Source organism: Anabrus simplex, chromosome 7, assembly GCF_040414725.1.
Source record: "Anabrus simplex isolate iqAnaSimp1 chromosome 7, ASM4041472v1, whole genome shotgun sequence".
Taxonomy (NCBI): domain Eukaryota; kingdom Metazoa; phylum Arthropoda; class Insecta; order Orthoptera; family Tettigoniidae; genus Anabrus; species Anabrus simplex.
Genome location: NC_090271.1, coordinates 323129683 through 323147255, shown reverse-complemented (window position 1 = coordinate 323147255; position 17573 = coordinate 323129683). Strand labels below are relative to the sequence as shown.

General features: G+C 38.3%; 1 protein-coding gene across 1 annotated transcript in view; it reads right to left on the bottom strand.

Moving 5' to 3' along the window:
• Window positions 1-5707: 5707 nt before the first annotated feature.
• Window positions 5708-17573, bottom strand: part of LOC136877616 (myosin-VIIa) — a 267052-nt gene continuing 255186 nt past the window's right edge. Inside the window, exons 37-39 of the mRNA XM_068228687.1 lie at window positions 15268-15365; window positions 12419-12588; window positions 5708-6134 (exon numbers count right to left, since the gene is read on the bottom strand). Of these exons, the coding sequence (XP_068084788.1) occupies window positions 5934-6134; window positions 12419-12588; window positions 15268-15365 (469 nt within the window). The 3' untranslated portion in view covers window positions 5708-5933. The remainder of the gene's footprint in view (window positions 6135-12418; window positions 12589-15267; window positions 15366-17573) is intronic.

Here is a 17573-nt window from a genome sequence, read left to right as displayed (position 1 = left end):
ACAGTGATTTATCAATCTACACAAGGAAACATTGTGTAGTGATACATATATCTGCTAGAATTTAGAAAAAAATATAAGTCTATATGCTCTCATGTGGAAAGAGATCAGACTATTTCAAACTCTATAGAAAGATTAAAACCCATGATTTGGGTTGATTCATACACACAAAGAAAGCACGCATCTTCAGCTTCAAAGATATACCATTTCCATCTCAACAACCTTTAAACTTTACAAGCTAGAACAAAATGAAGTTAAGTCTCCAGGGGTCTACTTCATGTATGGAGGTCAGCAGCACGTGAAGAAGTGGAGGTCTATATGACGTATGGAGGTCGGTGTAAAAGAGTGAAGTGAATTACAAGTTCACTCGCAAATGAGTTCTCCACTACTCACCAGCATGTCAAACTCCAGTTCTCCACAAGGTTTCTCAATGCTATTGTTTTCCTCACTGTTGGCCTACCCCTATTGTCACTGCTCCACCAGTATTGTCATCAACCGCTGGCCCTGCACAAACTCGGGCTACGCTGTCAGAATACCGATTACTGTCATGGAATGGCAAGATTTTAGACCATCCTTTGAAAATCAACAACCTCTGCCAGGATCGAACCCATGAAGTTTAGATCATGAATCAGACACATTACTACTGATTCACAGAGGCAGCTTAAGGAGTTTCAACCAAAAAGTATACTACAAGCAGCCAACGAGGAAAAGAAACAATTACGGAAAGTAACTTACCTAGACAAGGATTCAAGAGAGACAGGTTGTAGAGAAGAAGAACTTAATTAATTAATTAATTAATGTTATTTGCTTTACGTCCCACTAACTACTTTGACGGTTTTTGGAGACACTGAGGTGCCGGAATTTAGTCCCACAGGAGTTCTTTTACGTGCCAGTAAATCTACCAACATGAGGCTGATGTATTTGAGCACCTTCAAATACCACCGGACTGAGCCAGAATCAAACCTGCCAAGTTGGGGTCATAAGACCAGCGCCTCAACCGTCTGAGCCACTCAGCCCGCCAAAGAAGAAGAAGAGGAAGATTAATTCTTTTATTATCACTACACTGTAATGTTTATCTACCATATGCTTACCTTGTTTCCTAGAAGTTCTACTCTGTGATGTGTGTCTGTTACCTCTTTGCTTAGGCAAAAGTGTATTAAAGTGGAAACCATTTTCTTTTCAGTGTCAATTTAGTTCACGTATAACACATTCATTTCAACAAAGTGGAAAACTTAAAGGCTATATGTTAGGGAAAAATAGTACTATCTTTCTATTTTTTCATACCTTGAGTAGCTGAAGATTTTCATGAATTACTTGGGTTTATAATTTCTTTCCATATGCAATGAGGACAGTAAATTTATCAGAATGTGTTTTTGTAACAAATACTACAAATATATCTAATGCCTTATGAAATACGCATCTTGGTTTCTTGGTTTTTAACAGGAATTCTGTTATCATATCATAGATATATATTTAAACAGGAATGTCATAGCGACATTCATCATCAAAGTATTTCTGGTGCATACGAGGGCAACTCGTAACAACAGCTGTACGAGAGGTTTGAAAAGACCGCTGTGCGTGCAGGTGACTGATGTAGAAGCTATGCACGCAACTTGCCAAGGACATATGACGTAGCCATCGAATATTCGATTCCTTCCATCTCATGATTTCCAGAACCGAATGTGATACAAAAATTTCAATTACATCATTGTGTAGCCCATAACAACGGAGGGTAGAATACCAAATTTCATTAAAATCGGCAGTGGGATAACTGATAAATTGAAGATAGAAGATTGACAAATCAGAAGCCACGATCCCCGAACTACGGCTATAAAAGGAGCTAGTTGAGTTAGCTTAAATCAGTATCTGTGTGTATTCCCAGCTGCCACGGTGTGCGGGGCAGCTGTGGAAGATATCGGTCAGAGATCGTTACTCTGTTCGGCAGACTGCCGACAGTAGTTGTGTTTCTGGAAAGTACAAGTGTTTGCGTCTGTGGACGTACAAATTTCTAAGTGTTGAAGGTGGAAACTTTGAACTCTATTTTTGTGCGAGATAGGAGGTGATATAATATTTTGAGTCATCAACAGCTGATAGACTTGTGTATTAAAACTCAAACAGTTTGAGTAATTAACATTCTTGAGAACGGGACTAAATTCTCTGAGCAAATAATCATAAATTATTATCAACTTGCATAAACTGGGCGGACTCGTGTTATTGTACATATTCAGGGAAGTGATAGTTCAGTTACAAATGAGACCATTTGACTCATGTCAGTCTTTCGCAACGAACTGTATCATAATAATTTCTAAACCGTGTCGTTTATTTGTTGGACGTTATTAATTTCTTTCCTTCAAACTATGCTGATCACATTATAATCATGCCTTTTAGGTTCATAAGACTGTGCCTTAGTGACAGAATTTATTTCATAAAAGCTGTGCTTTAATAACATAATTTCTTTTCATGAGACTGCTCCTTAGTGACAGAATTTATTTTGTAAAAACTGTGCTTTAATAACAGAATTACCGGGCGAGTTGGCCGTGCGCGTAGAGGCGCGCGGCTGTGAGCTTGCATCCGGGAGATAGTAGGTTCGAATCCCACTATCGGCAGCCCTGAAAATGGTTTTCTGTGGTTTCCCATTTTCACACCAGGCAAATGCTGGGGCTGTACCTTAATTAAGGCCACGGCCGCTTCCTTCCAACTCCTAGGCCTTTCCTATTCCATCGTCGCCATAAGACCTATCTGTGTCGGTGCGACGTAAAGCCCATAGCAAAAAAAAAAAAAATAACAGAATTTATTTTCATGAAACTGTGCCTTAGTGACAGAAAAGACTCGAGGTCTTTGAACTGTGTTTGCTAAGTAGGATTGGTGCACTAGAGCAGTGGATCATTTCATTTATGTTGAACTGTGTTAATCTTCTTCTTTCATTATGAACAGTGATATTCTACTAACTTGAGTAACGTTGACAAGTGCACTGAACGACAGTTGTTTCATTTATGTTGAACTGTGTTAATCTTCTTCTTTAATTATGAACTGTGAAACTTGTAAATTCTACGAACTGTGTTGGGTAGTAATATTCAGTGAAGGTACTAATTCGCAAAATGTGCAGTACAGTAAAGAAGCGTTGTACCAGATCTCATTGACATTCTGTGTGATGCCTATACACTTCTTTACTCCCTCCATGGGACCGAAGAGGAATTAAATTCTAAATCAATATATCCACATCACATGTAATCGATCATCAGGTGTCAGACTCTCGGGTTCGTTCCCAATCCTCATCAGACCTTCAAGACCTGTCAACTACCATGGGATAATGTGGTGTCATGGTGCCGAGAGGGGGAAGGAGTCCGGCAACGCGGGATATCGCCGATGCCGAGAGACAGCGTCACTTCCAACCACTGTGTGAACTTTCTCAAATCCATCCTTCATACCTGTAAAAGGTGGTATATTTCTTGTTTAACTTGAATAAACAAAGACTTAAATTTCAAAAGAACTTATTCAAATACCCTTCTCTCTGTGGTTCTAGCATGGACCGTACACTTCCTGGCGTCAACCCATGCTCTCCAATAAAGCTAAAGTATGGGTGTTCCTGTTACAATATATAAAATAAGAAAGCATAAAGGTAGAATAATACTGCCTTGACGAATTTCCCTCTTAATGATTACTGGATCAGGTAATGATTCACCTACTCTAATTCTCTGAGTTCTCTTTTCTAGAAATTTAGCCACCCATTTAGTCACTGTTTTTTTTTTTTTTTGCTATGGGCTTTACGTCGCACCGGCACAGATAGGTCTTATGGCGACGATGGGATAGGAAAGGCCTAGGAGTTGGAAGGAAGCGGCCGTGGCCTTAATTAAGGTACAGCCCCAGCATTTAGTCACTGTTTTGTCTAGTCCAATTGCACTTCCATTTGTTAGTAGTCTCCCATGATGTAGCCTATCAAAAGCCTTGTACAGTATATGTCTACAGTCAGACAGTCCACTTGTCCTCCTGAATCTAAAATAAATATCTGCTATATCTTGCTGGAATTCTACAAGTTGAGCTTCAATGGAATAAACTGAACCAGTTAGAAATTTTCCAAACATTTCTAGTATAATCAGAAAGAATGCTTTCCCAAAGGTTACATGCAACACATGTCAAGCTGACTGGTGGTGTGGTGATAGGTTGCATTTATAACTTATAAAAAATAGCTTTAAAATGAGCTTTACTTGAATTCTAAGATCAATAAAATAATTATTTAGGCAATTCATAATATGTATCTTCAATATATTTTTAATTCTTTGGTATGATTAGCATGAAATATCTAATGAAAAACAATTTATCAAAAATGTATCTTACTGAATATAAAATATCAGCAAAATGTGAACAAATCCTTATTTTAAATGTTGACAGCAATAAAATTTAATGAAATTATGTCTATGTTTAAATAATGGTACAAATAAATACAGTGTTTTAAAATATTTTGTTTTTCAATTTCTGTTTGCTTTGGTTGTACTGCCTACATATCTGATCTATTTCATATAAGTCTAGGAAACAGGTGGAGAGCAGCAGCATCTTACTATGTAAGAGCGCATGGATAGAAAGACATGTTTTCAACATTATCAGCTTTGTCAGTGATGATAGAAAAGTAATGGTGGTAGTCACTGTCAACGAGTAGATGCTGTGTGAAGAAAGGAAGTAGGGAGATAGACAGACAAGAGAATGGAAAAAAAAAGTGTGGTTATCTAATGTTAAGGCAAGGTGCTTCCCTAACCTGAGCACCAGTTGATGTCCAACTATGAATCTCTAAGGGCGAGGCGGTGGGAAGTTGGGGGTAAATGTTTGAGGACTTAAACTGTGAAACAATAATCAGATGTAGTTTGATGGTGTGAATGAGGACAGAAAGATTGATGTTAGGGGTTTTGCAGATACAATGGTGACCGCATATTTGTTTAGCTAGTGTGTTGAAGCCAATGTAGAAAGCTGGGTAGAGTGTGCATTCAAGCTGGTAGTCAATTTTACAATTTGCTTTACGTCGCACCGACACGGATAGGTCTTATGGAGACAACGGAATAGGAAAGGGCTCGGAGTAGGAAGGAAGTGGCCATGGCCTTAACTAAGGCACAGCCCCAGCATTTGCCTGGTGTGAAAATGGGAAACCATGGAAAAACATCTTTAGGGCTGCCGACAGTGGCGTTCGAACCCACTATCTCCCGCACGCAAGCTCACAGACGACAATCTTGTATGGGATAGGACTTATTGGTGATGCAAAAGTGATGGTTTGTATGGTTTATAGTGAATGAGAATATTTTTGACGTTAGGCGGGAAGCAGATCACAGGTGTAGGGTGGTGATAAGAGAAGAGTAGCATCATTAACAACTAGTCTTACCTCCATACAAGGTTGGCATGACTGAATTTCATCCAACACCTTCAATGCAGACTCTACCCAGCTTCCTACATTGGCTTAACTACCAACACACCAGCCAAATGAATATGTGGTCACCAAAGTACCTGCAAAATCCCTAACATCCCTATTCATACCATCAAACTACATCTGATGAATGTTTCACAGTTAAATTTCTCAAAAGTTTACCTCCAACCTTAGAGATTCCAAAGTTGAACATTAACTGGTGGTCAGGTCTAGGGTAGCAACCAGACTTAACATTAGATAACTGCTTTTTTTTTTTTTTCATTCTCTTGTCTGTCTGTCTGTCTGTCTGTCTGTCTGTCTGTCTGTCTGTCTGTCTGTCTGTCTGTCTACTCCCTTTCTTCACACAATGTCTACTTGTCAACAATGACTACCACAGTTATTATTCTACCCTTCACTGATGAGAACTGCAGCTGAAAATATTTGTCCCATGTCTCTTTTATGTGTAGTCTATGCGTTCTTACCCGGTAATGCACTGCTCTCATCAGATTCCTAATCTAATTTCATTTGGCAACAGCAATTAATACAAAAATTACAATCTTGTTTTTTGTTTGGTTAGAGAATCACGGAGGAGTGATGTATAAGATGTTAACAAGTCATCCATCTTGTATCCTTGAGAAGTTTCACAAAGTAGTTTGGACCCTCTCACCAAGTTCCCCACAGCCACATGGAAGAATGTGTTTCCAGAAGACCAATTAGATATGTGAGTGAATGGATGGAGTACCAGGATATCCTGAAAGAAAATCATGATTATATTTAAATAAAGAACCATTATGTATCAGGTCTGACTGTTACTACTCCTACTACAACTAGATTTTAAAGACAGAGAGATGATTACTATTAACAATGAAAGATATATGAAACAGTAGTTAATTTTACTGTCAAGTACTCTAATTATCCTAGGTTCCTCTAAGCCTGGCAGTACTTCCAATTACTTGTATCAGATTTCACCTCACTTTTAACTTTCTGAGCTGACCTCCCCTGGGCAATTCTTATTTTCTTCAAAGGAACAGACCTCTTCCTTCCGTTTTTCCCCTTTTAATTAGTGCTGAGAGGATGGTTGCCCAGTTGTAGTTCCTTTTAAAACAATACTTACAACCACCACTACCCCAATTGTGTACATCTCTCTAGCTCTGTTCTGTTCTAGTTGTATATGCACTTCTTTTTTCTACCTTTCTAATTATAATATTCATATCAGACATAAAAAATGAAGTGTTCCTGTCCCAGAAGTCTGTTGATGAGAATGTCTGTAGAGAAAGGGATTGGAAATGCTGCAGTGAGGTACAGTCAAACCTCGATATCTCAAATTTCCATTACTCAAATTTTCAGTATCTCAAAGTAACTTTTATTTCCTGGCCGTTTCTCCTGTTCTTCATGCGTATTTATTTCTCTATTACTCAAAATTCGGTCATACGAATTTCTCGATTTCTCAAAGCAAATGTTTCCTCTCTTGAAGCAAAAAATACTCTGTAACTTGAATTTTGTACAACATTGACTGTGCAATACAGCATTTGTAGTTTGTTAGGAACAGTTAATAAGTAAGGAAAAGGTTACAGTTATGCTAGGAGTTAATATGATGGGAACCGAAAAACAAACTTCTAGTGATCAGAAAATCGGCGAAGCCTTGCTGTTTTTCAGATGTAAATTAATTACTGGACATTATAAATTTTCCAGCTAACTCATTCCTGGTTGCCAGCATTTTGCCCCAGTGTGCTAAGTTGGGCACATCAGTTGGTAAATAGCACACCTACCAAGATGCATGGCTAGTGCGTACCGTGGAGGCCATTGCGTAGGCTACTTGGAGCCACCGGCAGTGCCAATGCCAAAGCTGGAAAATTTTTAATGTCCAATAATGGACCAACTATATTGGTAATATAAATTTACTCATTCGGGCCAAAAATATTTCAGGTTCCCTATGGGAATCAACATCTATATCAAGTGAATTCATTACCAGTAATGTATGAAATCAACCCAGGAAATCGTGGGTGAAAAGCTCCATTTACGAATCTTGGCTGATTTTTTTTGAACCTGTATACAGAGTCAGTCAAATATAAATAACAGTGTTTCTCTCAGCAATAAATGTTCTTGAAAAGTATGTGGAAGAAAAGAAGATTAAAAAAAGACCAACAAATTTTTTCCAAAGGTGTTAACAGAGATATGTTTCTTGTTTCACTACTGTATGTACTGTATCCTGTCTTCTAGAAAGTTACTTTAATAAGGGTTATAATTAAAGCGATACTGTAATACTGTAAAAAATACTGTATTTAGTATAAGCTCGTAGATACATATGATTAAATTATGGACTATATATGCTCAAAAGTGGTATTCTCTATATCTCAAAATTTCAATAACTTGAATGAAATTTAGCTCCCGAGGTGATTCAAGATATCGAGGTTCCACTGTAATTCCTTTACTCTATACAACTAATCAAGTCGGTTTGAGTCCATAAAAACACATGATGCTTCATTAACATGACGAACATGTTACGCTGTTGTAGTATGGGGAGAGGTCATACTTCTACGTGGCACGTCCCAGGTGGTGGAGAGGAAGATCCTCCCTGGCTGGCCGGGGCACTAGAGTGAAATAAAATAGCTCTCATGGACCAAACACAACTTTGGACTGAATGGGCAATGGCTAGGAGGGTGGAAGAGGGTGTTGGCAACATCCCAACGGCAGAGGAACCATCGGTCACCAGCTGCTGCCTTGCAGTTTGTAGGGGGACCTACAAAGGCTAGGTGGTGATTATTGTTTTAAGAGGAAGTTCAACTGGGCAACCATCCTCTATTAACACTAGTCAGAAAAAAAATGAAAAACAAGGGCCATGAAGGGTGTGAAAATGAAAGACTCCCTAGGCCTCGAGTGCTCTAATACTGTTGGTGTCGGAAAAGAACAAGAATTGACCAAGGGAGGCCAGAAAGAATAGATGAAAATAAGGAGCCTGACACAATTAAATGGAAGCAACGCCAGGACTCAGCTAAGGGCCCCAGGTTTGCCAACCCACGCTTCCAAGTTAGGAGCCCCTGGAACCCCTTTTAGCTGCCTCTTACGACAGGCAGGGGATACCATGTGTGTTATTCTACTGCCCCTACCCACAGAGGGAACAAAGGCTAGGAGACCCACCCCAACATTAATGGAAACCTTACTGGATCACACCCAGAGTTGTAACTCGGGACCTAGTCCCACCACAGGTGACCACTTGACAGTCAACCATGAAAAGTCTTCACCGGCTGAACTATGGCAACACTTGGATACAGTGAGCTGCCACTTACAAAATAAAATCCCATTAGATGCAATGAAATACCCTAACACACAAACATGAAACTAAAACTCAGATTGAAACAAATACCTACTTTTCCACACGTTATTAACTCACTTATGCACACTCTTCTCTTCTTCATCCATTCCCTTTTCCAGATTCTCTCTTGGTAGAGTAATGTACTAAGCCCTCCACCTTACTCAGTCTCTCCACCATTCCTCTTCTAGTACTTTATTGCTATCGACTGGTAAACTAAATCTGATAACCAACATAATGGAGCAACACAAAATTCTCACACCGGGACTGCAATGAATGAAAAGCACAGATGAGGACGCCATGGAATCTCAAAGATACAGGCTTTACAAAGGTATACCAGCAAAGAGAGTGATAAAAAATGTTCCACAGTTTGGAACAAGCTTTTTGGTGAACCTTCAAATAATAAACTCTATACAAGATTTCAAGTCTCAATCCTCAAGAATTTCAACACTAACTCCAAAGGCATCTGATAAAATCTACACCATAATAAATGCCCATGCTCCAACTAATGATAAAAACTCTTCAAAAGACCGTAAGGAATCAAAAAATTTTGGGACCTACTCGACCAGACCATAAATAACATCCCCAAAACCCATGTAAAACTATTACTTACAGACTTCAATGCTGAACTAGGCAGAGAAAGATGAATCTGCAACATCATGGGAAAATTGCCCACCCACAAGATAACAAACAAAAATGGACAAAGACTCATCGATCTCTGCAGAAACCACATATTTCAAGAGAAAACCTCGAAAGCTTAAAACATGGAAACACCCTGACCACACTAAAAGAGAATGGCAATTAGATCATGTTTTCATTGACAAACAGCACGTCAAAATCATCTGAGGAATAGACACATGTTTGGATCACTACGTAGTCAAAATTAAGATTAAATTAACTCCCCAAAAGAAACTACAAAACCAAGCCCCTGAACCCAAAAGAAAAATGGACCCTACCCAGGTAATCAAGAATGAAAATTACCATAAAGCAACTGAAAAAATAAAAATCACAGGTAATCTTGAAGTCCTATTCAATAACCTTAAACAAATTGCAGAAAAATTGACAAAACGGTGGAGAAAAGACATCAAGCATGGCTATTACACCAATCCCAAAAATCAAAAATATCCTTCAAAAATCTAGTGCAGCAAAGAAAGGAAACCACCTGCATCTTGAGGAGAATTAAAAGACAACACCATAAGGATAAGCCCGCTTGGTGGCGATGATTGTTAAGGCATCAAGTCTATATGGTCTAACACTGAGGTCAGCCAGTTCAAGTCCCACTGGTTCAAAAAATGTTACCATCAGAGTGTTGGCTAGTAGGGTAGGGTAGGGGAGGTGGTGGTATACAATTTCTAATCACTAGATTACGTGCCAAAAGCCTCTCCGCAGTGTTCCTGTGGAGTGAGGGCACATGACACTGTTGATGGTGATGGGGATGTAAAGCTTTGAGTAGATCCCTTGATGTTATTCAACAAGAGAAGACTATGTGTCGACACCAGGTTTCACCCTCTCCCTGCCTCATCACTTTCATCATCATCATCCCATATCCAGATGCACAGGTCGCCCAAGGGAGTCAGATAGAAAGACCTGCACCAGGTGAGCCGAACATGTCCTCGAACACTCCTGCCACTAAAAGCCATATGATAAGTACGTAGAATAAGGATGCATTGACATTAATTGAAGAAGAATTCAACAAAACACAATCGAGAGATTACTACAAAAGCTTCAAAAAGTAACTATAAAATTTGATTACCCAGCCTTACTAATGAAGGATCAAAATGGTAAGTTGGCCCGTAACAATAAAGACAATGTGGAAATCCTGGCTAAATATTTCACTTCACTCCTAAATTGCAAGGAACCGACACAGCTCCTTAACTTGGATACCAACACTCAAATAATACAACCACTAAAAAGCATCAACCCCCCCCACCCACAGTAAAAGAAGTTTACCAAGCACTGGATGAGATAAAAAATTACAAAGTGCCAGGTGATCAGACCTTTGAAGAGATCTGGAAATATGGAGGGAGATCAGCAAAAATCATCCTTCGTCAACAGCTTGTACACATATCGATTACCCCTTTAGCTTCATGTTGGAAGTGTCAACTAAGGTTAGGTTGAATTCCACCTTCCAATACCTGTTTGTTTTTTACTGTTAGTCTATATAATTACGAAACATAATCCAGCTTAAAAATTAATTACATTATTTTTAAAAAGTACATGTTTCATTCCTAATGTGGAACATCTTCAGCTAAAAAGGATACAAAAATTCATATATGCCAATTTTACTCGACATTAGGAATGAAACATGTACTAAAAAAATGTAATTAGATTTTAAGCTGGATTCTATTTCATAATTACACAGACTAGCAGTAAAAAACAAACAAGTATTGGAAGGGGGGATTCAACATTCAATCTAACCTTTGTTGAGTTGAAGCCAATACGGGACAAAGAATGAGATTTATAAGTTGTTGGAAGTGTTCCGACATTGTGATTTTTTGTTGTGTTCGTATGATGGAAATGTATCGACACATTTACTCCAAGAAAAATGTGTTTTAATGGAAGAATTTAAGTAGTTACCGATTTTCAGACAAAACCTTCCCTTTACAGAATCTGTGGCTTTCTGAGTATAATTCTTAGCGTGATTTGGGCAGACAATCCACAGAACATATATCGACCACTGTGTTTGCAGTTGGATGGCACAAAATGGCTTGAAGCAAATCAATGGACTGAGCAGTACTGATATAAGCACGATTGAGAATAATTTGAACTCGAGTGAAGATGACTGTCTTTCAGAATTTGATTCAGGAAGCGAGTACCAGGGTGCTTCAGAAATATTCAGTGAATCAGAAGTTAAAGAAGGCTCCAGGATATTTGAAGATGATTGCTCTGACTGGGTAATGTAGAAGTTCTTGCATAATTTGACGAATGAATACATACAGGGCATTTTGCAAATTATGCATATTCAGTGACTGCATAAGCATGTTAATTGTTTGAAAATAAATTGTTTTCGCTTTAAGAACAGATAGCAGTATAGCCATACATTTCCAGAAAAACAAATACAAGCAAATGTATGAGACCAGGTAAACAAATTCGAGTGCTAAGGGTTAAAGAAAAACTACAAGAATATTAGACGACAGCCATCATCCAGCCATTACATAAAAAACCTGACAAAACAACTAAGGGAATCTCACTCCTGGATATTACATACAAAATCATTTCAAGAATTGTCCTTAACAGAATCAGGTCACAACTCAAGAAGGAACTAGAAAAATACCAGGAGGTTTCAAACCCTGGAGTAGCTGTCCTGACCAGATCAAGAGTCTCAATGTAATATTGGATTACAATAGGAGAGAAAAGGAGATTTGGTGATAACATTTATAGACTTCAAAAAAGCATACGATTGCATCCACAGGGAATCTCTACTAGCGATTCTACGACCCCTCAGACTACATCCCAAATTAATAAATGCAATAAAATTGCCCTCATAAAACAGCAAATCTAAAGTGAAGTTCACGGTGAATTATTGACACCATTCGAGATCAAAACAGAACTATGACAGGGTGATAGATTTTCACCCCTACTGTTGAACTGTACTCTAAAAATGGTAATAAGGGAATGTTTTATCAGTTGATACTATGCATTGGGAAAATTGTTTCATGTGTGATAAATTAAATACTGGTTAATATAATACCAAGAGCATTTTTATTATGACAGTTTGAACTTACCTTGGTAGTTGGATGAATAACACTGATTCCATGCCTATTTATTGCCAAAATCACCATCTCAGGGAATGAAGTTTCTGTGGTTTGTTTAACTTCAAAGAAGGCTGATCCAAAAGTGGGCCAGTTATATATATATTGGAGGAAAGCTTCCTTTGCATCCTCAGAACTCATTCCTGTAAAATAAGGTATAAACTGGATGGAATAAAATATAGGAAAGTTTGTGGTAAATGGCACCCTAAAACACTGATACAATTACAGAGCACAACACATAAAGACATATTTGGGTTTATTGGAATAATGCAGTTTCTAAATTAAACTGAAGCTGAAAAATAGGAAACAATTTGTCAAGTTGTAAGTAAACAACCTACGTAATGAAAGAATAATTATTTACCAAGGAGAAAGAAGTTAGTAACATTCTCTGTCTGAGGGGTGATGACATTTGATTTTAAGAGGCTTGACTGGTGAGATATAGCTGAACTTCATATTTCACAGATGAACCATTACCTATAATGGATACTTTTTTTTTTTTTTTTTTTTTTACAATTTGCTTTATGTCGCACCAACACTTTAGGTCTTACAGTGCAACGGGATGGGAAAGGCCTATCAGTGTGAAGGAAGTGGTTGTGGCTTTAAAAGGTACAGCCCCAGCATTTGCCTGGTGTGAAATGTTTTTTTTTTTTTGTTAGTTGTTTTACGTCACACTGACACAGATAGGTCTTACGGCGACGATGGGACAGGAAAGGGCTGGGAGTGGGAAGGAAGCAGCCATGGCCTTAATTAAGGTACAGCCCCAGCATTTGCCTGGTGTGAAAATGGGAAACCACGGAAAACCATTTTCAGGGCTGCCAACAGTGGGGTTCGAACCTACTATCTCCCGAATACTGGATACTGGCCGCACTTAAGCGACTGCAGCTATCGAGCTCGGTGGTGTGAAAATGGGAAACCATGGAAAACCATCTTCAGGTCTGCCAACAGAGGGGGTAGTACCCACTATCTCCCAGACGCAAGCTCACAGCTGCGTGCCCCTAAACATACGGCCAAATTGCCTGCTAAACGGACGTAATACAGGGTGATTTACATAAACTGGGTGGTTTTCAAAACAACCCGATTTATGTCTGGTAGCAGATAGGAACATGCAACTATATTTTAAATAGGAAGAAATAGTGGGAGATTCGCTTACCATCACAACAGATGTTGGAAATTACCTCCATCTTCCTGTAGACACAGCAGTACCCACTGCTCCATGCTTCTGGTAGTTCACTGCAACATTTTCTCGTCTATTAAATTTATTTCAGTCATGAGGTTGATCTTCAAATTATCAACTGTTTGTAGTCAATTCTGATACACTTTATCCATGAGATAACCCACAGGAAATAATCGGGTGTCATTAAGTCCGGTGATCTTGGCAGCCACAAATTACAGATTACTCTGTTCTCAAGAAAGCTGCTGATCAGAGCAAGAAACTCAGCTAGTGTGTGGCAAGGCTAGCTGAAAATAACCCTGAGTTGGCTCAAATTGCAGGTAAACGTCCTTGAACCAGTCTGTGTTCATCATATTCAAGAAGAAATGACCCATTGTTTGGTTTGCTAAGACTGCACACCAAACTTTGACCTTCTGTGAATGCAGTTAAAAAAAAACAAAACAATGTATGGGTTGTGTGTGGTCCAAATGCAAGTATTTTGAGAATTCATATAATGAGCCAGATGAAACAAGGCACATTTGTAAACCATGTGATGTTCAGTAATCCCGGTAGCCCTACAGTAAAATCCAAGAGCCAAGTGCAGTAACAGACTCATTTTTCCTTATCTGGCTTCTGCAACTCATGAATGGCAGTCATCTTGTATGCTGGAGTCTCTTTACCTTGGTCACTCTTTGACATATGGAATACAAAACCCCTCCTCCCGAGACAAATGATGTAACAATTTCCTAGGAGACCAAAGCAAACAGCATTAACATCTGCCATGTCTGCCAAACCAGATGTGCAATGCTTGCCAGATTTGCTCCACAAAAACTCAGTTATTCCCAACTTTTTCACTATAGCCAGTATTGTGTATCCATTAGGAGGATCACACACACCATACTTTCTCATTAATGCCCTTTTTGTGACTACAATGAACTTGATAATTCAATAATTTTTCATCAAAAATATGCACTGAACCAATGTGTACTGCATCTTCAATGAATGTATGGCAAAACAACAAGCAAACAACTGATGCCTAACAAATAATAACTTGCGTATTGTTGGCAAATGCTGATAAGTGAATCTCCCAAGCATTCGCATCTTCCTATCTGCTACCAGATGAAAATGGGGTCATTTTGAAAACCACCGTGTTTATGTATTAATGAGTATAAGACGATGCTGCAAAAACTGAGATGCAATAAGAAACATTGTGGTCTTAGGAATCATGTCGTGGTTATTACCTGCAGTAATATTGTACCTAATCATATAAAGCAAGGCAAACATGAGACTTGTTATTTTTGAACTGGGAGAAATGTATGTGTCCTCTCTATAGTTCATGTTTGGATTTCTTGTTACTTTGAAGGAATACTTATCAGTTCATAATTCACAATATGTAAACAACAAGGTGATTTCCTTGGGATAGTAACAACAACAACAGGGACTGGATTTTATGCATCTATCACAGTTTCATTTGAAACCTGTTTCCAATGAGGACTTTTACATATGTGACACTTTTAATTTTAAATTTCTTGTGTAATTGCATTTGGTTATAAATTGCTTTTTCTGATCTACAATTTACATGACGCAGGTACATCATGTTATTTTTTGGTATGTTCTCGACTTGTAACAGACGGACGGACAGACAGACAGAGTTCACTGAAGCCATACAAACCTGAATCTTGAGAAAATGCAGCTGTTATGCTCTTCTTCCAGTCATTAGCACTGACAGACTTAATAAGGTCAGTTGGAATTAACTCGCGTAACAATTGTCTGTGGGAATTCAACAAGATTCATTAGTAATTTGGATCACAATTTACTTTATCTCAAAAAAGAGAATTATGAATATATTAATTTAGAAATAAAAAGTAATATTGAAGTCCTCATGTCATCCTGTTAAAAAATGTAAAATATATATTTAAATTAAGACAGCATTGAAAGCATGGAGGCAAAATAGAACAGAAGACCTTTATAGATAGGAATTTGATAACATGATAATATGTAACTGTGCCAGTGGTAGATGGCAACTTTAGTTCTTGAAGAGGGTGTATTAAATATTTGCTTAATAGTAGGAATTGATATTTAAGTAGTAAAGTTCTTCTGTGAATATGCTATGCCTTGTTGATAACAGGAATAAGAATAAAGAAGCAGATAGCAGATAGCAAGCACATCTATGCTATATGATGTAACACTTTCAAGTCTCTGTAATAGTTTATGCAAATTTACCTCATTTAGAGTAAAATGGATGAATTAACACTGGTGTTAATGCTAAATTAACCATTTTGCTTTTCTTTCCTCGCTATTAGTTTAATGCTGTACTAACACATTGTACATTTTTGGTGACGCAAGGATGGGAAAATGATACGATTGAGAAGGTAGCAGCCATGGCCTTAATTAAGATATAGACCCAGCATTTGCCAACAATGGGACTCAAACCCACCATCTCCCAAATACAAGCTTGCAGCTGTGTGACCCTAACTGCACGCTCAACTTTCTCAATAAACTGTTTTGCATGATTCGATTGATTATAGACGTTGTGACAGTAATTTGCGTTCACAGACTAGCTAAATAATTTCAGTTTTGGAAGCAGTAGATCCACAATTCAAAATCAAAGTAATGGGGCATTTTACCATATGATTACTAAAGATAGGAGTTAAAAGGTCAAATAAAATATTTGATTTCTCTGAAATTTCATATCTCAGATAAAAATAATTCTTTCTTTTATAATCTCTTTATATTCCCCTCTCAGCAGCAGTCTTTCTTTCCACATCGTTCAGCCCCACCTAAGACACACCTTCTCTCCTACTCCCTTCCCTTCTCCTTTCCATCCCACCCCTGCTCTCCCTATCGACTCCTTTGTTTCAATTGCCTGCTTCCTCTAGCATGTCAGTGTTTGTTCTACATCAGACACTGGATGTAGGCCTACTTTTTATTTCACTCGCCAACAAATGATTAATCTAACTCATGTATTGATCAAAAGATGACTGGAATGGGCCAGAAGACATGGCAAAGTGATTTTGTTTCAAGCCAGTGTGCCATCTCACACAGCAAAACCAGTGAAAGACACCTTGAATTCGCTTGGAGGGGACATCCTTCCACACACACCGTACTCCCCCCAAACTGATGTCATCTGACTACCACCTCTTCGCATCAATAGGGCACGTGCTCGCAGAGCAGCACTTCAACAATTTAGAGGAAGTTCAAAAATGGCTCGACGAATGGTTTGCTGCAAAAGTCAAGCAGTTTTTCTGGCACGGTATTCATAACTTACTTGAAAGATGGGCGAAGTGTGTAGAAGCTGATGGCCAACATTTGGAATAAACAAAAAATGACTTTCCCTTCAAAATTACGTGTTTTATTTACCACAAAACTGGCAAAAACTCATGCATACACCTGATGATAATAATAATAATAATAATAATAATAATAATAATAATAATAATAATAATTGTACTGGAGTTACACCAACTCCGTACATTCAAACTAAGTGCCTTTTAGAAGGCCATTCATAAAATGATCAGTGAAACTTATTTCAAAAGAAGTTTGGATGTTTATCAACAGATGTCTCTACTGTCAACCTAGGTGCTCCCTCAGGTGAGAGGATGGACAATTAATTTTCAAGAGAAATTTTGTAGTCACTAGTTGATAAAACTGAATTGTTTGTAGATTGTTTTTGGTGTTCTAAGGTTATCAACACTTCTATCTCTTCCCGCTGACTTAATATGTTAGCCAATAAGGAATTTTTGAAATTTATTTAATCAACCAATCAAAAATGTGGGCGTGTCTAGGGCTTCGGCATAGAGATTTCTGGAACTGTCTTCTCCGCTTCAAAAGCTGGGACCTTTTGGGCCACGTTGTCTTTCGATCGCTCCGGTCCAGCAGTAGAGTGTGTTCATAGAGGAGGCAGAGGACGCGCCTTGCCCATCTCCAGAAGGCCTTCCAGCTCAAGGTAATAACAGACATCTTGTAATCAAGTAATAG